The sequence below is a fragment of the Solanum lycopersicum genome, chromosome 7, assembly GCF_036512215.1.
Source record: "Solanum lycopersicum chromosome 7, SLM_r2.1".
Classification (NCBI taxonomy): Eukaryota; Viridiplantae; Streptophyta; class Magnoliopsida; order Solanales; family Solanaceae; genus Solanum; species Solanum lycopersicum.
In genome coordinates this window covers 6994794-7021023 of record NC_090806.1, presented here as the reverse complement: position 1 = coordinate 7021023, position 26230 = coordinate 6994794, and the positions used below count along the sequence as shown (strand labels likewise).

The window sequence follows — 26230 nt, the reverse complement described above, 5'->3', positions numbered from 1 at the left end:
CAAACAGTGAGGAAATGGTAGTATATATAGCCATTTGTCAAAGGTGGAGAGCGGGGGGAAAACGAAAGAAGGTTTGGGGCAAATTCGTAATTTCATGTCTCCTTTTGAATTCGAAATCCTCTCTTCACCCAAAGGATAAGGACGGCAGCTAAACGAGTACGAACCTTCAACAGAACAAGCCATCGCAACCATCGAATTTTCAAGCAAAGGACGATGGAGAAAGGAGATTTTATCCACCTGGGCCTGTCCTCCAACGCCCTCGTACGACTTGCAGAGGAGGGGGACGACTCGAGGATTGAGGGGTAAGGCCAGACAGCGCGAGAAACGGCTAATGGGTTGCTAAATTTCTGGGATTTTCTTTTTACGCACATATTCTGTTTTTTTCTGGGGAATGCGTGTAGGAGATGAAGAAGGGGAATCGGGTCGGGGATGGGTCGAAAGGAAAAAGGGGGAGAAGGGAATTGGGTTAGGGATTTAGGGATTATGGGCCGGGTAGGAGGAATGAGCTGGCTTGAAAATAAAAGGGGAATTGGAAAAAAAAGTAGGCCCAAATCTGGTCATTTAAATGAATTAAAGGGAAAATGGGTTAAAGTGGGCTGCTGATTAAAAAATTTGGACCTGGGAAATAAAAAAAGCGAAATTTTTCAACATGTCAATATTTTGACATTTAAGAGGGCTCATTAGCAACACTTTTCAATATTTAATAAAAATGTCCACATTTATGTTTTTATTTATGTTTTTATTATTTGTTTTTATTTAAAGAATATAATTATTTAATAACAAAAGGGAGAAAATCAAAGGAGAGAATATTTCAAAAAAGGTAAGGATCACTTAATTTTCTCATTAGTTACATTTTCAAATAAACTTTAAACTTTGTTCTTTTTTTTTCTCCAGAATTTTTACGTTTTTAAAATTTTATTCATTCCACAATATATTCTATTTATATTTATTATAGTTTTTTATTAGTTTGTATTCATTCCAATAGATATGCCGAATGTATTCATATATTTTTTCCCTATATAGTTAATTTTTTTTCAAAAATCTTGTATGTATTCATTTCAAATATGTATTTTATTTGTATTTCTATTTATTCTAGTTTTTATTTAGAATTTTGTATAATAATATATAAAATATAAAAAATTAGTATGATGAAAAAGTGAATGAAATATAAAATTGAAAAGAAATAATTGAATATTTGGTGTACTCATTCTTAAATAAAATGCATTACTAGTTGACATACCTTTAGAATAAATACAAATTAGAAAAAAATGTCAAATTCAGAAACAATGCAACATAATTTTTTAATGAATACAACTATTAATTGTAAAAATACATACTGACTAAAACAGTATCAAAATTCAATATATACTTCCAAATTTATGAATACAAAAAACAATAAAACTATGAAATACAAAAATAAATACTAACTGTTATACATTGACATAACTATCACAAAAAAAAAAAACCGAATACAAAATGAATTAAATATATGAAATACAATTCCAAATCTATGAATACAAAATACAATACCTACTGACTAAAACAACAACAAAATTCAATATACACTTCCAAATCTATGAATACAAAAAACATTAAAACTATGAAATATACACAATCAAACTTATATAATGTGTTACATTGATATAACTAACAGAAAAAGAAAAACAGAACACAAAATACAACAAAAATATATGAAATACAAAAATAAATATTAACTATAACATAATAAAAATTCCATATACACTTTCAAACGCATTGTAATATGAATTTTTTTGAATCTTAAAAATTACTAAACAAATTAAACTAAAAATGCAAGACACAGAACATGCAAAAAAACCCAACAACAACCTCTTCTCCAACAAATTAATCTTCTTCAACTTCATGGTTATGAATTTGTGTGGGATTTTGCATATCAATGCCCATCGTATATCCTCCTTAGATTTAGAAGCGGAATCTACATTGTTGTTTAATTCTTGAGTGAAAAAAAATTAAATTATGGAAAATCGGAAGAACTTTGATTATTTTGTCCAATACCTCTAGTAACTCTCTTGAAATGTCCATTGTACAGAGAATTATGTAGTATCAAACCATAAAAAATGTTTTAAGAATAACAACAAAACAAAAAAAAAAAAAAACACACACTAAAATCAGTTTGTAAATAAATAAAGAATCTGAAAAACATAATACCCAAATCAATGTTAATCTTCAAATCTTGCAATGAAATTAAATGAGAATAATAGAAAATGTAATTGATAAGCTTAAGAAAAGAGGCAGAAAAATTAAAATGACATTAATATTTATCCAATTACATAAATATAGAAAAATGTGTAATATATGAAGTGAGAGAGAAAAAAAAGTGTAACTAATGAGAGAAAAAAACTAATAATATCAGAATAATTATTTATTTTTAAAATAATGACCTTTTTGACATGTTTACTAATATTATTAAAGTATGGGTATTATCACTAAATAAGTTAATTTTTTTGACTAGTAAGCTAAATTTTCCATAAAAAAAAAAGTTGGAAAGGGAATTAGAGGGCATTTGCAAAAAGGCCCAAAATTGAATTGGAATTTTAAGAGGGGTTAATTTAATTAATAGACAAATTAAGTTAGGATAATAAATTTGGCTAAACCTTAAATAAAAAATGAATTTGTATTAATTAATCAACGAGCTTCTTTATCTTAGTAATATAATTATTTTAATTGTAAAAATAGTGATACAAAATATAACCATAATTTAAGCTAAATTAGTCAAATAGAATACTTACTAAAATTTAAAATATTTTGTGAAAAAATCGTAAAATATACCAACTACATATATAATCATGTAAAATATATAGGCTATCTAAAATTATAAGAAAAATGACAAAAGTATTCAAAATAACATAAAGTTGATATATTATTATTATTTTTTACAAAATTTATAAAACTAATTATTTTAAATTGTTTGGAAATTTAAGAAGCTCGAAAACTAATTTATACCGAGGAGGGTCGAAATTGGGTGTGAACAACTATTTGAATTTGGGCCCTTTTCAACAATTCAAATCATGCAAAACAAATTGGCCTTTAGGCCTATTAAACACTTTTGCTGAAAAGGGCCCTGGCCCGTTTCCTGTAAGAAATAAGAAGTATACACAAGATGTATACTATTGTATACGGTGTATATCCAATCCATTATTTGGGACTTTTGAGCCATGCATTGTTCGAATACACATTTTCCGCTATTTTTCCTGTATTTTCCAAATTATTTCTGCGTATTTGTACCTGTACTATTTAAAACCTGTTTAACAATTGTATATCGTCGCCCAAGAGATGTATACCAATGTATAAGGGATGTATCCTATGCACGTATTCATTGCCTATTCCTATATTTTATATGAAATTAGCGTCCCTGTACGTTAACTTGCCATTCATATTTTTTACACCTATTTAAGGTATAACATCTATGTATATCAGTGTATACAAGCTGTATATTAGTCTGTTTTCAACTTTCAAAAGTTGAAACCTACTTTTAAGCAGTGTATCTGGATAGCTATCAACCCAGATTTTGATTTTTGCTTCCTGTACGCCTTTCAACCTGTATATCAGGGTATAACATGTGTATATAGATGGCATACAACTTTCTTCAACACCTGCAAACTGTAATTTTCCAGCAGCCTCTGTTGGTTTTTCTGACCCGTACATCCTTTCAAGAGGTTGACTGACTCAGGAAGGGTGTTTTGAGCCTTTATGACTCAACGAGAAGGTGCAAGGAATTGGAGTGAGGTCCATGAGGACTCGAGAATAGTTTTACATGCAAACAAACAAGACAAAAGAAAAGGAATTAGGAGGGTAGAATTGAATATCACATAATAACATTAATGTCACCCGTAAACAAAATAATAATGATAATCCATGCGATTGACATCAAACAAACACAACTAGAAAGCAAGTCGGAGACGGAGCAAGACATAACTTAAACAAAATCCTACAAACTTCGGCTATGCATGCTTGAATGTATGAAAGCAACAACATATAGTTTACTCGAAATTTCAAAAACAATACTTCAAAATCAAAAATGCAGAAATGGAACCATTAAGAATGAAGGAAGTGAGCTGCAAATATGAAAGGAAACAGCTACACAAGACAGAGACGAATTTTGATCACGCACAATCCAACTATTAATCAAACTAGGCAAGAAAATAGTTCATTTAACTCGCTGTAGGACTTCGGATTAAGGGAGTCAACTACAAAGGCCACTGTCCATGAAGGTTTTATATGCTCCTGTTAAATAGTCCTCAATGACTCATTTATCTTTCCAAGTTTGATCATGTATGCCATAACTACAATGCTTATTGCTTTTTCTTAACCAACCTCTAGTGTTCAAAATCAGTTTGGGGTTTCCAACATGCACCTCATTTGATGGGAAAGAAAGAACATGATTAGTAAATATGAATTAGTTACAACAAGTAGCATAGAAAGAAACGATTGGAAGTATAACCCAATCGATGAAGAACTTTAAAACAATGGTGCATTTAAATGGAAGAAAGAAATACTTCAAGCAAAGCAAAAAACAAAAAACTTGTTCATATGAATTCAAAAAGAACAAAAACAACTAAATTCACATGAATTTACAGAGATACTCCAAACTCATTTAGTCTCTAAACATCAAAACATCGAAGATGTAGCCAATAGAATCGAGTTAAATGGCAAATGAGCATGGCTGGAACCAAATTTGAGCCAACAGATTCATTACAAGAGTTCAAACATTGATTCAAAATAATGACCTGCCATGAACCTTCACCACAACATCCTCAAGACAAGCAAATAAAGACTATCCGACAAACAATATGAGAATTCATTTCGAACTTACATATTAAGCTAAACACAATACAATCGAACCAAAGAACTGCATACGAGCAGTTCCAAATGGAACTTAACAAAGTTGAAGCATACTCGTCACAATAACCAATGAATCAATCACATCAAACAATCTTTCGAAGAAGAGCATAGAAGTCGAAACGAGTAAACCAAAACAGTGACGAAACAGAGGAAACAACAATACTCATCGCATCACATTCAACACTGAAACAAGATATAAATAAAAGGAAGCATTACCTTTCTCCGAGCAGCGACTAAGACTTTGCTGGTAAAGGAGACGACCTTCCACGACTACAATAAAAATCTGATCACTGTGACGAACTCTGGAAACAGTGACGGAATGAGAATAGAACGAGGAAGGGATGAAACTTTAGATTGTAATAAAGCCGATTCCAACGTTTGGGGCGTAAACTTTCACTTCCAAATTCGATTTCTATAGGTTGCCTTCAACCACTAGTGTGTAAACTACCCCCGAACTAGTGCCTTATTTTCTTCAATTCTTTGTGATTGTTTGTATTTTTGTAACAATGATAATATCCACATAACCAACCCCTCAAACAGTGAGGAAATGGTAGTATATATAGTCATTTCTCAAAGGTGGAGAGCGGGGGGAAAACGAAAGAAGGTTTGGGGCAAATTCGTGATTCCATGTCCCCTTTTCAATTCAAAATTCTCTCTTCACCCAAAGGATAAGGACGCCAGCTAAACGAGTACGAACCTTCAACAGAACAAGCGATCGCAATCATCGAATTTGCAAGCAAAGGACGATGGAGAAAGGAGATTTCTCCACCTGGGCCTGTCCTCCAACGCCCTCGTACGACTTGCAGAGGAGGGGGACGGCTCGAGGAGTGATTGGTAAGTCCAGAAAGCGCGATAAACGGCTAATGGGTTGCGAAATTTATGGGATTTTTTTTACATGCATGTTCTGTTTTTTCTGGGGAATGCGTGTAGGAGAGGAAGAAGGGGAATCGGGTCAGGGTGGGTCGAAAGGAAAAAGGGGGAGAAGGGAATTGGGTTTGGGATTTAAGGATTATGGGCCGGGTAGGAGGAATGGGTTGGCTGGAAAATAAAAGAGGAATGTGAAAAAGAAGTAGGCCCAAATGTGGTCCTTTAAATGAATTAAAGGAAAAATGGGTTAAATGTTGATTAAAAAATTTGGGCCTCAGAAATAAAATAAAATAAAAGGTTGGAAAGGGAATTAGAGGGCATTTGCAAAAAGGCCCAAAATTGAATTGGAATTTTAAGAGGGGTTAATTTAATAAGTAGTCAAAATAAGTTAGGATAATTAATTTGGCTAAACCTTAAGTAAAAAATGAATTTGTATTAATTAATCAACGAGCTTCTTTATCTTAGTAATATAATTATTTTAATTGTAAAAATAGTGATTCAAAATATAACCATAATTTAAGCTGATTAGTTAAATAGAATACTTACTAAAATTTAAAATATTTTGAGAAAAATCGTAAAATATACCAACTACATACATAATCATATAAAATATATAGGCTATCTAAAATTATAAGAAAAATGACACAAGTATTCAAAATAACATAAAGTTCATATATTATTATTATTTTTTGTAAAATTTATAAAACTAATTATTTTAAATTGTTTGGAAATTTAAGAAGCTCGAAAACTAATTTATACCGAGGAGGGTCGAAATTGGGTGTCAACAATGGTTAGATCATAGATATACAAATCATAATTTGGCAAATTGCTTTTAATTTAGTCAGCTATTTATTGCATTAGAGCAAAAAAAGACAAAAAAAAAAAAATACAAAGCTACAAAGCAATCCAAAAGGAAGATTATAGTACAGAAAGAATGCCACAAATGTAATGTTACCATTGTAATAAATAAATATGTCCCTTGATTTGACTTTAGTTAATTTGTCCTTCAACTTTTAATTTACATAACTGAATTTTATAAAATTAAACAAATAAATATATTATTTTTAAGTATCGTCCTACATGACAATTTTATGTCCTATGTGACGTCCCACATGTATTATGACACGTAAGACATATATGTATTTACTTGTTTAATTTCATACAATTTTTAGTATCTATTTATGCTTATTAAAAATTGGAGGACATAAATATGTGTTAAAATTAAATTAAAGGACTTATTAAAAGGTTTATATAATAGTTAGGGAGTGTTCTCTTCAAAAAAAAATTTTGCTCATCTGTTTAAGTTTGTGTTTCCCTTTTAGAAAATACTCTAAAACACCTTGCAATCAATTGTTATCATTTATGTTTTTGGGGAATTAAAATCAATGGAGGTAGAAAATAGTGAAAAGGGTAGAATTCTGATTGTGGATGATATCAATTGTCATCTTACAACTATTGTGTCACGCAAGTATTCTCAATTTGAAGGTACTTTATTTTTCGTTAAACGTGCGAGATAGTAAATTTAAAGTGTGATGACACGTGTTCCATTCCAAAATAGGGTATTTTTTTTATTTTTTTTCTTGATCTAAGAGTTTATGTACATCAAAATTGACATTAAATGAATTAAAGGGTCTTCTAAATTTAATTAAATCAAAACTGACATCAAATGAATTAAAGGGCCTTCTAAATTTAATCAAGTACAACTACATGAAAATTTAAACTAGACAATTATTCTTTCCATATCTATTAATGAATTTTGACAGTACAAAATCATGAAGACACCACTATATTTTTATTATATATGTAAAACTAATTTTAACATAAAATCTATATATAATATACATTTAATTAATGCAATTTTGGGTTGGTCCAATTTTATAACATATGTATTAGGTTATGTTGGTATTTACGTATTATCTAATGCGCAATGAGATATGAAGAAAGTATCGATCCGATGAAATCAATAACTTCTTTGAGAAATTCTTTATTATTTATCTTAAATAATTTTTAAAAAACTTAATACTTTATAGGAAATGATATGAAGAACTCATTAACTTTAAATTATGAATCCTCTTCTGAATAACCATGAGATTAGACTATTTAAGGACAAAGATACCTTTTATGTAAGAAATTCTTATATAACAGTAATAACTCATTATTACTATTAATTACTTAGAGCATTAGTCAAAAAGAATGCCACTAGTATAAATTGATTTAATAATCTAGGCATAACAATTTATTTAAGAAATCTATAAAATAACACATTTAATAAAATAGATCTTTAATCAAGAAGCCCATTCAATCTAGTAATTAATGTAAGTATACTCGTTTAGTTTAAGTAATTAATGTAAGTATACTCGTTTAGTTTAAGGAATTGATACTCTATTTTTAGCAATAAAACTTAATATTATTCTTGTACACTCTACCAAATGACCCTTTAGTAATATACACCATTATACACAATAGCGTCTAACTAATTTAAGCTATACATAACATAAAAATTGTAGCAAGCAAGGTATTGTTAATATACATAACTAATATATGTATTTTTTAAGTATATTATTTTTACTGATACACTCTACCAAACGACCTTTTAAGTGTAGAAAATGAAAAGAACCGTGAATTATAATCAGTTACTCCTTGTAAATTGTTACGTGAAATGTCTTCGTCTTAGTAAATTTTTCCTCACTTCGCACAATTATAAAAATCTTATTAGACTTGTGATTAATCTTTTTATATCCAAAATTACAAGTACTTAATAATTATATTTTAAGAAGTTTATATTTTCTTTTATTAAATAAAAAGCTAAACGGATAAGTTTATAGATCCAACCCATATGTACTTTGTAAAATTTAAAATTTATTAATAATTAAATCATCATCAACATGTTAGAGGATAATCATTTACGCCTCATTTGTTTGCACTTAATGGAGGTCTGAATCGTAATCATTCAGATTCAGCCTATTAAGTTACATTTGATATCAATCAAAAGGGATGATACAACATCTCAATAAATTAAATTCCGCTATGACATATAATCACTTCAATAATCACAATTATACGGGTTCAACCACACACAAGAAATTAAGTTACTAAATACTTCAGCTAATGCCCATATGCTTTGACATTCTCAAATTACAATATACCATATTATAGTAATAGATTTTCCTTTTTATAACATTGGTACTCGTACCAATGCCCGTCACACCATTGGTACAAGACCCCATATTTCACCCTTACCCATTGTCTATTCCATTTTAATCTTTAATAAAAAAAACATCCCTCAACGAAGTCTAAAAGTCTTAACATACCTTGAATGTTGAATACGTGCCACGAATCTTCAAGATAGTTCTCCCCTATTCGTAAAGCTTCAGGACATTCTCAATCTACCAATTGTACCTTACTCGTAATCAAACAAGTTCGTATAACACTTCCTTATATAATCCGGATCTTCCACTGTTTTCGTAACCAAACAACAACCAATCAAGGAATAATAAGAGTAAACAAAGAAACCCTAAAGTATAGCCAGGCTACTATTAATTTAACAAAGGCACGCTTGGCATATATAAGAACTTTGGAATGGAACAAGAGTCCTCACATTATTACTTCGTCTCTGCCCTCAATATGACCCTCAAATCTCTCCCTAAAACTACACTAACTACAACAATTATAATTTCAATATTAACAAAGTAACAGCAAGCTCCAACTACAAAGAAAAGGCAGAACAAAATTATATGTGGCTACTATATTTCAATTAACTATCATATATAATCCTTCCAGTGATTAGCTACTTACTACTACTAATTAATTAAACAACCTTCTAATCCGTGCCTCAATTAATTATAATCATTAGTTATCAATTGATTCAACAAATTGTGCCTCCAAAAATCCCCAAAAAAAACCCACACTTACGCTACATTCACTGCCAAGTTTAGCTAACTTCCAATTCCTTAACAACTTAACTAATATAATACTAATTTATCTTTTGATACTAGCAATTTAATCATACAAGGCCAAAAACAAAAAATTTCATCAACTCACCTGCAATTTGATGAGTTGTCCACGTCTTCGTCGGTAGTTTCTGTGCCCTTTTTTTTCTTCTTCTAATCTATATATACTTAAGTATTAAAAGTGGCTAATTCCACTAACCTAATTTAATTACATGGGTCAAGTATAAAATAGATTAAATTAATTATGGATTTGGCCCACTAACTATTAACTATATTAATTATTTATTAAAATTTTCATCAACTAGATACTCTTAGTTATCGAATATTTCGAAGTTTCCATTTAAATTTTACCAAAAAGTCAAAATAGTTCCAGTTCTCAAAACGACCTAGCGGGTCGTTACATATTTATATTAATAGTTTTCTTATATTGACTGTGTCAAGAACACAGTTGGTGTATTGGTGTTTATCAAGATTTTTGGATGAAAAAATAGTACTGCAAATCATGATTAACTTTTAAAACTTTTTTTTAATAAAAAATGATATGTTTTGTTGAAATAAAATTTTTATGATATTTTATTAATTCAATATTAATTTCACAAGCACATTCAGATATTGAAAAAAGATATTGAAAACAAACAACATTAATTATTTAGTGTTTAGATTTAGAGATCACATCTTAATATTCAGATGTGTATTCAGATCAAAACACGTGAATCTTAACACAAATCTTAATATTCAGATTTGTATTCAGATTGAGGCTTTACTTACATACAACATATTTGTCACGTTAAATAAAATATACAAGGTACTTTAAAAATATTCTATCTTTATTTTAGAAAATACAAATTATCTATTAGAATTTTTATTGAATCTCTTTCCACTTTCATGGCAAAGTGATTGTGTTAGAATGTATTATGAGTTCACCAATGATAATTGGATCAGGTCTCCCAATAAAATAATAATATGAAAAATAAAAAAATCAAAGTAAATAAAACACAATAATTTTACATAAAATTTCCTTACTCAAGAAATATGAAACCACGACATGAGTATTTATCTACAATGACTAGGAGATCTAGCAACAGTTAGATAGACCAAAAGATACATTCACTTTGTGTTTATGCCTTCATGGAAATATGTTGAATGTTGAGAGACTGATTAATGGGAAATGATTATCTCATGTATGAATGTAGATTCTACTTGTGTGTTGTGCAAATGTTTTGATGACTATAGAGATCACTTTATAAACATTGAAATTTTTGTAGTACTCTATAGGATATGTTTAATTTGAATTGGGACTTTAGAAGGCGTGTTCACTTTTAAATAAAATTCTTGGAAGCTATTCAACGCTGAACCCTAGTTTATGCTTATATAAAATATACTGAATTCTCTTAAAATACATCTTGAAAATTCCTTAAAGAGAACAAGATCTTGAATATTCCATAAATTAATGGTACATTCATATACAGGGCAAATCTAAATCATCCTAGTTCGAGAAATACGCCACTAACGATCCTCGAATCATGGATAAAAATCTTATGAGAAGAGAATCTAGGGAGGAACATAAATGTAATGAATAAAGTCGTGTTTCTTCTTATTTTATTTGTGATTGTAATTTATTTTCGATCACATTAAAATTTATTGCAAACACACTTATTTGATGTTTGATTCTATGGTAGAATAGATTATTAACTTTGATTGGCCAACCTTCTATGATTCCACTGTCATGGATACACTACAAAAAATTAAATATGATATATAGCTATGAAACTATTAAATACGACTAGGGGTGTTAAAAATTAGCCAAACATAGGTAACCCGTCCAATCCGCTCAGAATTTTAAGGGTTGGGCTCAAGATAATTTGAATTGGGTTCAATCTCAACCCATTCAAGCATAACCCATTTGAAGAGAATCCTCAATTGAGACCAATTCAATCTTCAATTTCAACCAGTTTTAAAACTTTTTATTAAGATATATTTTTTGCCTCTCGTTGCTTCTGAGGCAGTTTCAAGTTTAAGCCGATCCTCGAGGTCCAGTAAAAGGCCTTCGCTCCTATGTCAATGGTTGGGATAGCTGGCTTACCTTTATATTTAAGGTATGAATTATTATCTATTAACATTCTTTTAGGGTTTATCTATCCATTTGTTATTTTTTTAAAAGACTCTTGAGCTAAAATTGTGATTATAAAAGTTAAATATCAATATGTTAAATTATTGAGATTAATCGGGTCAAATTGGGCGGGTCAAGACCCAAACCATTTTTTGCTCATTTGAGCCTAGAGTAAACTTGGGCGGGGTCAAGACCAAACCCGACTTTTTTTAAACCATTTTAATATTCTCAATTTCGACCCAACACGCCCATTTGAAGCCCCTAATAACAAAAAAAATTCTTCACTAATTGTTCATTTTTAGTGACAAAATTTAGTTTTCGTGCTCGTATGAGACATATTCTTTTGGTGACGAAACATAAAAATCCGCAAAGTTTTGTCCATTAAAGTGTTTCACGAAAAAAATTAATTCACACTATTTGTTAAATAGTGTTAGTCACGAATTTAAAGTTACGAGTGACACATTATTCCCTCACCAATAATGTATCTAATTCATGACAAAAAAATTTCTTAAATTTATTAATTTTTGAACTCAAAAAAATTTCATCTAAATATATATTGTTACAATATTGACAAATTAGAGTTCGTAGATAAATATTAAGTTTTAGCAATAAAAATTTAGATTTAGTTAAGACATTTATTTTTGTCACTAATAATATAAATACTTTGTGAAAGATATTTTTATCGTCTCTAATCAATCTGTGATTTAATAATAAAAAAGATTGTCACAAAATGTGTAAGATTTTAAATAGCAACGACTTAAAATTTATAATAAATAATTAAATAATCTGCTCCAAATTTATTTTTTCCAGCTAAATATAATTTTTAACTACAATTATTTATAATTACAAGTAACAACTAATATAAAAATATTAATACAAGTACCAACATCCAGAATGGAGCCTAAATGTGAAAAAGGAAATTTTATCTTTAGAATGCTTTGACTGCAAGAATGACTATGAATTTACTAAAATTGAAGCAAATATCTTGTATATTAATTATCTAAATCATGGTTAGATCATAGATATATACAATTCATAATTTGGCAAATAGCTTTTAATTTAATCAGTTGTTTATTGCGTTAGAGCAAAAAAGGACAAAAAAAATTAAATACAAATTTACTAAGCAATCCAAAAGGAAGATTCTAGTACAAAAAGAATGCCACAAATGTATGTTTACCATCACAATAAATAAATATGTTCTTTAATTTAGCTTTAATTAATATTTTTATCCTTCAACTTTTAATTTACACAAATATATACTGAACTTTATAAATTAACAAATAGACACATTCTCTTTAAGTGTCGTCCTACATGACAATTTTATGTTCTATGTGGCTTCCACATATATTATGTCACGTAGGACATATATATTTACTTATTTAATTGTATACAATTTTTATCATCTATTTATACTTATTAAAAGTTGGAGGGCATAGATATGTGTTAAAATTAAATTAAAGGACTTATTAAAGGGTTTATATAATAGTTAAGGAGTGTTGTCTTAAAAAACTTCTTTTGCTCATCTGTTTAAATTTGTGTTTCCCTTTTAGAAAATACTCTAAAACACCTTGCAATCAATTGTTATCATTTATGTTTTTGGGGAATTGAAATCAATGGAGGTAAAAAAAAAGGGTAGAATTCTGGTTGTGGATGATATCAATTGCCATCTTACTACTATTGCATCACTCAAGTATTCCCAATTTGAAGGTACTTAACTTATTTTTTTTTAAAATTTCCGTTTAACGTGTGCGTTCGTAAATTTAGAGTTACGATGACATATGTTTCATTTCAAAACAGGATATTTTTTTATTTTCTTTTCTTGATCTAAGATTTTATGTAAATCAAAACTGACATCAAATGAATTAAAGGGCCTTCTAAATTTAATCAAATACAACTATATCAAAATTTAAACAAGACAATTGTTCTTTTCATTACCTATTTAATGAATTTTGACTGTACAAAATCATGAAGACACCACTATTTTTTTTATTATATATGTAAAACTAATTTTAACATAAAATTTATATATAATATACATTTAATTAATGCAATTTTGGGTTGGTCCAATTTTATAACGTATGTATTAGGTTATGTTGGTATCTATATATTATTTTATGTGCAATGAGATATGAAGAAAGTAGAGGGTATCGATCCGATGATATCAATAACTTCTTTGAGAAATTCTGTATTATTTATCTTAAATAATTTTAAAAAAACTCAATAATTCATAAAAATTGTTATGAAGAACTCATAAATTTTAAATTATGAATTCTCTTCTGAATAATCAGGAGATTAGACTATTCAAGGACAAAGATACCTTTTATGTAAGAAATTCTTATATAATAGTAATAACTCATTTACTATTAATTACTTGGAGCATTAGTCAAAAAGAATGCCACTAGTATAAACTGATTTAATAATCTGGGCATAACAATTTATTTAAGAAATCTATAAAATAACACATTTAAGAAAATAGATCTTTAATCAAGAAGCCCATTCAATTTAGTAATTAATGTAAGTATACTCCTTTAGTATAAGTAATTAATGTAAGTATACTAGGTTAGTTTAATGAATTAATTTAAGTATACTCGTTTAGTTTAAGGAATGGATACTCTATTTAGCAATAAAACTTACTTAGCCTATTTAAATATACATTTTCTCTTTTCCTTTTTATTTGATACAATTTTCTTTTCAAGAGTCAATTGATATGAAAATTGCCTAATATTATAAATGTATTTTTTTATCAGATTAATATAATGAAATTATAATATATAGTAATTTCTGTATAGTTTATAAATATTTAAATTTTATTTTTAAAAAATATTAAAATAATTTAATTGAATTTAACTTTAAAAATTAGTCAACCTGACTCCAAGTGCAATAAGAAACTAAAAGAAATTGAGGAAGTATATTCACTTTATCTAATTAATTTCTTTAATTCTTCATCAAATGATTTTTGAAATATTTCTATATGTGATAGTAATAATTATTTGTTCTTTTTGTATGTTTATATAATAATAAAATTGCTTTGTTTAATTCAGTTATGACAGTGAATAGCGTAGAAGTTGCTTTGGGTGGCCTTAGAAGCAGTGGCCTCTCATTTGATCTTTTGCTCACTGATATCCACATGCTTAAAATGGATGTCTTTCAATTTCACCAAGACATAGCTGAGGAATTTGACATTCCCATTTGTTGTAAGTTTATAATTCTTTATATTTTTTTATGAAAATTAAAAAAAATATCGTTCTTTATTGATAACTCTAAATTCATAATGATTCAAATTTTATATACTATATTATCTACTCCCTACATCTCATTTTATGTGACACCATTTCCTTTTTGTTCAATCCGAGAAAAGAGTGTCCACTTAATTTTAGAGATAGTACTTTTATGAGGAGGGAGAAAAGTGATTCTACTTTTTAAAGGACCATTTGACAAACATTCCAAAGTCTTTATTATTTTTTAAACTCCATGCCTGGTCAAATGTTGTCACATAAAATGAAACGGAGGGAGTATGAAATAGCGACTTACCATAATAATACTATGTATGATTTATAGAAAGAAATTTAAGATATGCGGAATAGGGATTAATCTAGAATGGAATTACATGGGAATTTTTATACGGATTAGTATAAAAATTTGCAGGAGAATAAGTTACCTACAAATTTTCATACTAATCCCTAGAAAACCTCTCGTAATTCACACTTTACCTATAGTGAACTATTAAGCATCCTTTTTGCTCTATTTTGTTCTAATTGTATGACTTAGATCTTTATCATTTAATGTGATTGTCAGTTATGTCAAATGATAAGAAAGACAGTACACTTATCAAAGGACTTGACAATAGAGCTGTTTTCTTCATACTGAAGCCCATAACACAAGATGGTATAAATTATTTATGGAATTATGCCACCTCATTGGGAAAGAAGAAGCATAAAGGAAAACAAGTTGTACAAGTGTTTGAAGAAAACACTAATGAGAAAATCCTCAATGAGCTAATTGATATTGAATCTTCGTCTTCCGTTAGTAAGAAGGACAAATCTATCAGAAAATATGACGATGTTGAGAATAAAGACTATTCATCTCAACGAGCCAAGAGGAGTAATACCCTTTGGAGGGATCCCCTTCACAGCAAATTTGTGGAAGTTGTTGATATACTTGGTGTGAAAAGCAAGTCTTCCTATACATAAATAATTCGATAATATCAGGTCATTCAAATATTATCTATATGTAAAACACCATAAAATATGTGATTTTCGATAGAGCCACCTTTCATCATTATTTAGCTAGATTAAAATTTTAATTCTTTTCTTTATGTTGTAGGTACTTGACATACCCCTTATTTTATTCAATAATGCATGTCCACTTTTCTATATTTAGTCACCATTTTATCATTTTCTTATATTTATATAACACAGTCTTATTATATAGTCTTTCATCGAAAATTACATTATTTAACTAGATTAAAATTTTAATTTCATATTTTAATTTCATGTATGTATATATTGTAGGTACTTAAGTGACTCGTCTCACTCTCTACATATATCTATTTTTGTATTATTTTAACGTTCCTTAGTAAATTTTCTGCCTCCATCACTACTTGTATATATATTTCGATTTGAGTAAACCAGGAAATAAACATGATATATATATATATATATATATATATATATATATATATATATATATATATATATATATATATATATATATATATATATATATATATATGTATGTATGTATGTATGTATGTATGTATGTATGTATGTATGTATGTATGTATATATATCTATATTTTTTTTGCAGATGCTTGTCCCAAAAAAGTTCATGAACTTATGAATATGCCTGAGCTGAGTAAAACACAGATTGCTAGCCACCTCCAGGTTTAAATAATTATCTTTGATGTTTATATTTTCTATCAACCTCTTTTTACTTTTTAAAAGTAAAAATATTTATCATTTTAGGAATTTATATGATAAATTCACATATAGAAAAATAAATATTATTTTTTGAGATGAAACGAGAAAAATACTAAATACTAATAAAGTAAAGAGTTAATAGTGATTTATTATATTTATATTTGTACACTTTGCAGAAATATCGTTTGACCTTGGATAAAAAATCTAATCCAGAAGTGGTTTTGGATTCGAGTAAAACCATATCTGGTAATGCTAATCAATTGTCAATAACGACTGACCATATTTCAGCTTTAGCTCCACAAATTATGACAAATAATCTCAACAATGCTGGCCCTGATACTGAGCCTGATCTTCGAAACTTCATGTCTAATTATGAAAAAGATAGAAGTTTTTCTAATATATTAAGTCGACATCTTAATCAGAAGCCTTGTAAATTGGTACGTACTTCTGATTTTATACGTTTTCTTATTTATTTTCTAGTATGCTTTTATGTTTAGAAAGTTATAGCCTTTCTAACGTAAATATTTGATGATTTTTAGTGTACCAACCTAACAAGAATGAGAAGGGGATAACTATTAGCAAATTATATAATATCTTACAAATAAATAGTGTAAAATTAATTATTATTAAATCTTCATATAATTTTTTTATATCTTATTTCATTATGTAGCAAGGAAATCATGAAGGTATTAATGCTGATGGAATATCGTTACAACTTGGTAATGTTCTTCCAAATTCGAATTTGGAGGTAATTTTTCATATATCTGTCTTATTTTCTGAAAATATTAATTTATAGAGTTAAGTTAGTTTAGTGTACTTAAAATTATATAATAATTTATGAATACAACATGGTAATAGTAACTACGCTTGTAATTTTGATGTATTATTTTAATGTGTAACAAGAAAATTACGGAGGTGTTATTACAAGAAAAAATACTCCAATTAAGCAAATAATACACGCTATTAATTTTGTCCGATTTTCAAATAATTTGATTGGTTAATTTTTAATTTCTGGTGTTTTATTTTATTTTACAGCAAGGAAAATATGCAAGTATTACTGCAGAAGAAAGATGTATTTTTTCGTATACCTATATTTGGTGATAGAATATTACTTCATCCGTTCTTTTTTAGTTGTCATAATTTTCTTTTTGAGTGTCTGACTGATACTTTAAGATATATTTTTAATTATATTGATACAGAAAAAAGATGTATTTTATATTACTTTTTAGATAGTTTTTAAATATTTAAATTTTTATTTTAAAATCTCAAATTAATGTAATCTACTTTAGATTTTGAAATTAGTAAAACTAACTCTGAAAAAATCCAACATGACAACTAAAAAGGAATGCAGGAAGAATAGTGCAACTTAGCAACTAAAAAGTAATGGAGAGAGTAAGTATATTTTGAAAATATAATTTGAGAGTTAAGCAAAATAAGTAAATTTGTACACAATCATGATAATAATGTAATTTCTTACATTTTGGTAGAACAAAAATGATCAAGTTTTGTTTTATGAAAGTCTAAATGTGTATCATATAAAATAATTCGATAATGAAAATTAGAATTATACTCTCTTTGTCCCATTTTATATGATAACATCTGACGCAAAATTTAAGAAATAATGAAGACTCTAAAATGTTTATCAAATTATCCTTCAAAACAGTTAACTTATTTTTTTTCTTCTCATAAATATATTAGAGTACTATTTTATAATTAAATGGGACCAACAAGAGTAAAAGAAGAATTGTATCTTTAAATATTTAACATATAAGGAAATGTGACATTCTTTTATCATATTATAACTTTTGAAATATACTTAAAGAAAATATTTTTCAGTAAATATGCTTATAATTATTTTTGGTGTCTTCTTTCACTATGTAGCAAGAAATCTATGGAGGTGTTACTGCAGAGGATGCATTGTTCGATCATTTTGATGTTCCCTCAAAATTAGAGATTGGGGTAATTTTTCATACTCTTCATTTGGTCAATGAACATTTTGCTATAAAGTAAAGAAAATTGAGAAAGTTTATACGCACTATCATTTTGTTACACACACACAAAAAAAAAATTAATGAAATTCAAAATAATATTTTTTTAATAAAAAATACTTACAAATTCGATTTCTTATTTTACTATGCAGTCAGGAGATCATGAAATTTTTACTGCAGAAGATTGGTCATTACTCAATAGTCTTTTCTTGGATCATGAACTCGAGGTAGTTTCTTATATACATTTTGTGTGTTAGATCACAAAGCATTATTTTTTTGAAAGTACAATACCAGAGTTGAGTGAATTATGGTGTACATGTCTGGAGTGGTAGGACCGTCTAGAATAACACTAAAGAGATTTGAATTTTCTCCTATCAGATTATCCATTATTCTATTATCCACCATATATCCATAGTACTTTCCATTTAATAGTGATGGTCTTGTTTGTGACGCTCCTTGAGCAGTAGGTGGTGCAACTATTGATCATTTTCAAATTTTATTTTTTTGAATGACAGACCTACTCTAATACCAATTGAACTGTACCACCTATTTGATACATGAATTTGGTACTTGTAATACTTTAATTGAATCATGTAAACATTTATTATTGAAAACCTTCTTATTCAAGGAAGAAAAACCACAACCTAACAGGTGTAGAATTTTCAGCATCTTCTCACTAACTTCAAAGAGTGATTTTAGATTACAACTCTATAATCTAAAAGAATAGGTCTAGTACTTCAACTCCAACGATTAAATCTAATTGTTATCTCGTCTCCAAGAAGTCATAACTCATAACGGCTTACAGTTACAACTCTCACCAAGTCATTTTCAAACATAGAACTATTACAACTCAATAACAATTTCAAGTCAAACAAACAATAAACCTACTAAAAATGAAAACCTAACTCTAGTTCTTCTTTCTTGTGTGCTCCCTCTACCACTTCTTGCCTTTTGTTGAAAAAGCTACAATATTCAGTGTCTTCAAAAGCAATTATCTTTTATTGGACCCTGTGCAGATTCAAACTCTATTTTCGTGCGCCTTCTCTTCCTACTTCATTTTGTAACTAACCTTCAGTACTTGATCTAATTTATTAATCATCAAATATTATATTATGAAATTATAATTATAAACTTAATTGAAAAAAAAGGTTGTATACACTATCAGTTTATTTTCACCCACTTCATTTCCCCAGTCAATTAGTGATGATGATTTACCTTCGATTTGAAAGGCTTCCCAAGTAGTTGGACAAATAAGTTATCAATTGGATTTTTTCTTAAATTTTTGTAGAATGGAAATGATAGATTTTTGTTATATGAAATTAAAATTTAAACTTATGTTGTCCAAGATATTTCCATAGTGCAATTCAAAATCATATCATAACTTGTCAACCCATAGTGCAAATAATTGTCAATAAATATTTTATAACTTTTTTTCTTTTATTTCAATCATGTATAGCAAGCTAATCATGAAGGTCTTACAACAAAGGAAGGATTGCTCCAACTTCGTAATGATCCCCCAAACACAACACTTGAGGTGACTTCTTATTTACCTATTGTTTATTTAATTTTTTCTTATGTTTTTGTCGTATATAAATGATCTAATTTTGTTATATGAGTAGTTAAATATGTGTTGAATAAGATAATCTAAAATTTAAGATCAATATTTATCATAATTTGCAAACAAATAGTGTGAAAATATTTGTCATAAACTGCACTTACAACTTTTGGTGTCATTATTTCACTATATGGAGAAAAAAATTAAGCAAGTATTATTATATATTAAAAAATGTTCTTTCTCCATACTAGTGTTCTTACGAATTTACAAGCTTTGATAGTTTTATATGTCTATGTTTAGTCATAGAATATTATATTCTAAAAATATACTTATAGAGTTACCAGGTTTTTAGGCATCTCTTTCTCTGCATTGTTGCCATAGTTGGCTAATACTGTTAGATTACCAAAACCTGCTAACTTATTGCAAGTGGTCCTTAAAACTAGTTTAGTAGATATTGCCCTTTGTTGATCATCCTTGACTAGAGACATAGTATCATAAGGAGGAGCAGATAATATAGTAGCTTGATCGGACGGTGTTAGCTTGGTACCTGGTCTTGACAAAAAGTCTGCTACCTTGTTTGCTTTTCGGAAGCTATGTCTGATTGGTGGATTCCCCAACCTCTTCATAAGAAACCTTGAATGATTATTTTTTGTCATATAAATAGGTTGAGAATTTTCTAGTGCTTCTATTGCCTCAATTGAGTCTAGCTCAATTTCTATAGGGACAATATAACAATCAACAACTAATTTTAAACCATCGACTAGAGCTTTTATTTCAGTGAATCTTTGGGTAGTGATGTTACGGTAAACACTCATCACCAATTTTCATTGTGATCCCTGATAACTCCTCCAAGTACCACCCTTATTACAAACTTTGAAAAGGAGTCGTCTTAAGTTTGAAAGATCCTACCTGGGATGGGGGGAACTAGTCGGGTGATTCAGGATCTTGCGCCTGATGAGTATAATGTCGGTATTATGTCATTTTATTATTCACCAGGGTAGACGGTATGGATGCGTTTTTGTTGTTGAAAATATTATGGTTTTTGTTTTTCCATAAACTCAAAATGACGAAAGGGAAAAAATCCGACAAGTTGGATTGGTTGTTATGTTGCGGCAACTTAAGATCTTTCAATGAGTTGAGCGAATAGGTATGGGGAGAGATGTATGGTGGGTGAGATATGGTTTCATCCTCTTGTTTATAGAATGTGCAAATGGATTCTTGGACAATGCCAAAGTGGTGCAAGTAGGGGTTGGTAGGAAATCTATGATGTGCGTACAACCAAAGGAAAAATTGATTTTGTTTGAAATTTTTCTTCCAAATCCAACTATGATGAAATGGATTGGGAGGGGGTTATTTCGGAATATGGAGGACGGATTTGATGGTGAATAAACCATTTGGGTTGCCCATCCAGTAGTGCTAGTCTTTGTGCAAAGGATCATGGTCTAATCTAATGAATTTTATTTTTTCTATGATATTCTGAGGGATGTGAAGGTTAAAGAGTGTTCCAGTTCCACTCAGAGTTAGAATTGTCCCAAATAGAAGAAATAGTAGCATTTTCATCTTTCAATATAAGGAGATCTTGAACTGTCCGAGATCCATATATGGTACCAAAGGCTAATAGATCTACCATTATTTGGGGATCAAGCTATATTATTTGAACAAATAGATTTCAGAGTAAGAAAATTAAGTAAGCTCGTACACACTGTTAGTTTAATCTTCACTATTTTGTCCTTTTTTCCACTTTCCCTTTACTAGATAATAAGTGGATATAGTTGTATATTTGAGCCTAAAGAGTTTTCAAATAATTTGATTGGTTTATTTTTTAATTAAGTTATTTCTTATATTTTTGCATAACAGAATTGATCAACCTTCATTCAGGTAGTTTCTCATATACATTTATTCGTTAAATCATTGATCATTATATATTTAAAAAGTGTACTTTTTAGAGTTTGAACGAATAAAATAAGTTTATATATAATACTATTTTCTCATCATTTGATATTCCTTTTAAGCATTTTTCCTTCTTTTTCTTGTTAATGAGTGAAGAAGATTTTATATTTAGAAACGAAAGGATTCAATTTAGCTTATTAATTTTTGATAAAGTTGTTGAATTTATTAATCTATTTGTATTGTAGGAAAAGATAAACATGTATGAAATAATAAATTTGTATTGTATAAGATAATTTAATTATGAGATTCAAAACTCTAACATCGCTTGTGAAAATAATCTTAAACCAATATTTTTTCAACTTTTGATGTCTACTCAGGATGACTTCCTACTTTGCTATGATGACACAGATTTGGAGCCCAAGGTAATTTCTCACATACATATGTTTTATCATTGAGCATTACATTAATTTTCTTCTCCCAGTTAATCTCATAGTTGATTAGTGGAGATGGTCATTTATTTTGAGGTAAAAGAATTTCCAAATAATTTGGTTGGTTAATTTTTATTTACTTTGTCTGTTATGTTTTTTTCACACTAATTCTATTGAGGGGTCCTGAGCTATATAGTTGCAGTAAATTAGGTTGGTAATGGAGTTAGCTTCATCTTCATCAAGAGTTAGGGGACCATGTATTTGTTCCCTAATGGTCTTAGGGTTGGGTATCTATTTATCATGCCATAATGAAACTAGAGAGCCATTTTTTATAAGAGCAATATACTAGAAAACACAATAGAAATAAGAAATAACATCAATATATATATATATATATATATATATATATATATATATATATATATATATATATAGATAGATAGATAGATAGATAGATAGATAGAGAGAGAGAGAGAGAGAGAGAGACAGACAGACATACAAAGTGTATGATCAAATCCCACGATCTGGTCGACGAAAGTACGAAGCTACTACAAGAGTACAAGTCTCAAAAGTAGACCAAAAAGTACAGACTTGTCTAAAATACAAAACGCTAGTCAAAATTATATACAGATAGAGATAAGTCTAACTAGGACGCCATCAAATCGCCCTTAATCTCCGATGATCTCCACAAAGGCTCGAATTACCATTGTCGGTTGGCGCTCGAATCTTCATAAAGAAAAAAATGTTGAGTGTAGGATGAGAATCAAAATAACAAGAACTCAATAGGAATCATCAGCCTACTGAGCTTTGAAAGTAAATACAATATGAAAAGCGAGGAAGTAGACAATGACAAAAGGTCAGATATGAACGAAGAAATAACAGAAAGACTAACTATTGAGCTCACAAATCTAGAAAGAACGAAGTAGTAGGGTAAAACAACTATATAAAACTGAATTGGACCTTATAGACCTATAAGGTACACTAGTGCACAATTTGAAAGTAAATAACCCAGACTGACCCCATAAACCCTATGAGTACACAGAAAATCTAGAGACAATGCTAACTAAGATTAATGTATTCCATAATTGAAATGGACGACCCCGAACTCGAACCGTGGCGAAGGCACCTCGAAGAACCCAATATATAAAGACACCATGTCAGGACTCGAATCGATCCTAGGAGAGATATGTCAGGGACTCGCACTGCAACTAATAGAGATGTGTCAGCGTCTCAAACAACTACTAAAAGAATCTGAATGTCTCCAAATCACATGCTCCTCTTCATGATGGAATGTACCATAAAGTGAAACCACCTTCAAAGTCACAAGGGACCCACTCACACTCAAAATCCAAGACCCGTCTACTATAACCAACAAGGACCAAAATTGCAAAAGAAACACCAACGCCAAAACATATGGGAAGTTATTGGTGGACAATTACAAGATTTGAGTTGTATCCTAGATAAGGATTCATACTATTAGACCCAAGTCAGTTATATCAATCTATAGGGGGCTAAGCATTCCAAACCAATATTGGAGTATTTTTAAGGCATAACGACTTCAAATAGCAAGTCTAAGGCAAACATTTGCATATGCCTAGGCTATGTCCAAGAATAAGTCACCGATAACCGACAATACACCAAACATATAGATACCATAAGTCATGATAAAACAACACAAATGAGGTAGACATGCTCAGTTTCCTGGAAAAACTACTTGAGAAGAAGAATAAGGCATGTGTTCTATCTATTAAGCATGATACAATCTAGAAACCCTGACCAAAACTATCTAAGCAACATAAATTTACCAACACAAGTTCAATATAAGATCGATAATTTTGAACCTAGCTACCACAAAGTCGACTGGTCGAACTACAAAATAAACTAAACTAGAGTTTTATCCTTCTGAACTACCTTCAATCAATTCCAGACTTTCAAATAAATGATCAAAATGTCAATACAGACGTTTTGATACCTAAATCACAATAATTGAAGATAGGCTTAAAAATGAGTCAAAATGGCATTGTGGAACCCACTATCACGATCGGGGAGCACCCCCTAGATGTAACTAGCGTCTGCGTCCTCGACGAGCCGTTAGTCTATCTCTTAGCATACATCATGGCATATCATAGGTAGAGAAAATGTATAAAATTTAGATCTTTTACATTTGAAGTATACCTAGACTTCTCATTTAACATATATGAAGTTTACATAGACTTCTCGTTTAGCAACATAGTCAATATCATCAAAATAGTCTATTATTGTCTCTCATATACCATATAATAGAGATTAAATTTGAGTATATCCCTTACACTAGTGCAATATGCCTCATCTAGGCTTTGAACAATGCTTTAAATATAAGGAAAAAACAAGTATCTTAGATATAGTCTATACTAGTAAGGCTAGAAAAGTGGCATCATCCTCGGACTTGAGGATTCACCAACAACTCGGGAAAAGTATCCAAGTCTTCCTTGCAAACGGCCTTGAAAATTCTTCAATGGCCCAAACCTACATATTTGTAGAAATGGAAGAAATATGGGTTAGTAAAAACCACATGTATTAAGTATAAATATATGCAAATAAACCATTTGAAGATATGCACAAAAGGGACTTTTCTTTAACGACATGCTAAGTAATTTTGAAAGCATTTATGCACAAATAAGAGCATATACAAATCAATGATCGCAACAACATAAGATTAATCGGGTCAAATTAGGTGAGTCAAGACCCAACCCGTTTTTATCCCATATAGGTCCAACCAATTTGAGCCCAAAATAATCTTGGACGGGTCAAGACCCAACCCAACTTTTATTCAACCCATTTTAATATCTCAAAATTATGATCTTAGAAGTATTACCTATGGCTTCAAAATCTCACCCTCAATTCCACAACATTTATCCAATAATCGTAAATTAAGTAATAACACTTCCAATTACAACAACTCTAATCAAGTATCAATCTTCTTCATAGTTAGGGTTAGGGTATACACATGAATTCATCAAAAAATAGATTCAATCCAACAAATACATGAAAGTAGACAGTCCATGAATGAAATAACATAGTTAACACAAGTCTAACAATCAATACACTCATTACTTTAAATCAATACATAAGCAAGATCCAAGATTTGGGGAAATTAGGGAAGGAATATGGATCACACGAAATCTCACATCATCAACATCAATTACTCAACAATATGCACTTAATTAGCCTAAGTAATCACCATTTGTCATAATTAATCATCATTTTCAAGTTTAGAAGGAAACCCATTTGTAGAGAAAAACCCTTGAAGTTGGGTGATTTAGAAATTAACTTTGAATAGACCTCACGGGAAATGACCCAAGAGTGAAAGCATCCATACCTTATGAAGGCTTCAGTCATAAATTTGAGTAGAAAACTTGAGGTATTTGGTCTTCTTCTTCAAGCTTCAATGCTTTTTTAATGCAGGTTAGGTAGAGAGAGAAAATAGAAAGAGGTGAGAGCTTTTGGGTTTTGATTTGAAATTTGATTTGAGTGGGTAAATGTGACATAAAATTGATTTAAAATCAATATATAACCCCCCCCCCCCAAAAAAAAATATCCCTCACTTAAGTTGACCTTTTTGTGAAGTCAAACTTGAATTCGAATTTTAGATTTTTCATTGAG

At 29.4% G+C, this 26230-nt stretch overlaps 1 protein-coding gene and 1 long non-coding RNA gene across 2 annotated transcripts; one reads left to right on the top strand and one right to left on the bottom strand.

Annotated features, from left to right (window-relative positions):
• Positions 1-8426: 8426 nt before the first annotated feature.
• LOC112941892 (uncharacterized) lies at positions 8427-9891 on the bottom strand. The gene is made up of 2 exons (XR_003247546.2): positions 9790-9891; positions 8427-9204 (listed from the first exon to the last, which is right to left on the bottom strand). It is a non-coding gene; the product is annotated as an uncharacterized lncRNA (long non-coding RNA).
• Positions 9892-14851: 4960 nt separating this feature from the next.
• On the top strand, positions 14852-18737 carry LOC138337201 (two-component response regulator ARR14-like). Its single transcript, XM_069286836.1, has 6 exons — positions 14852-15002; positions 15604-15969; positions 16615-16691; positions 16904-17164; positions 17398-17475; positions 18609-18737. Exons 1-6 carry the CDS (start codon positions 14852-14854, stop codon positions 18735-18737), a joined length of 1062 nt encoding a protein of 353 aa, XP_069142937.1.
• Positions 18738-26230: the final 7493 nt, after the last annotated feature.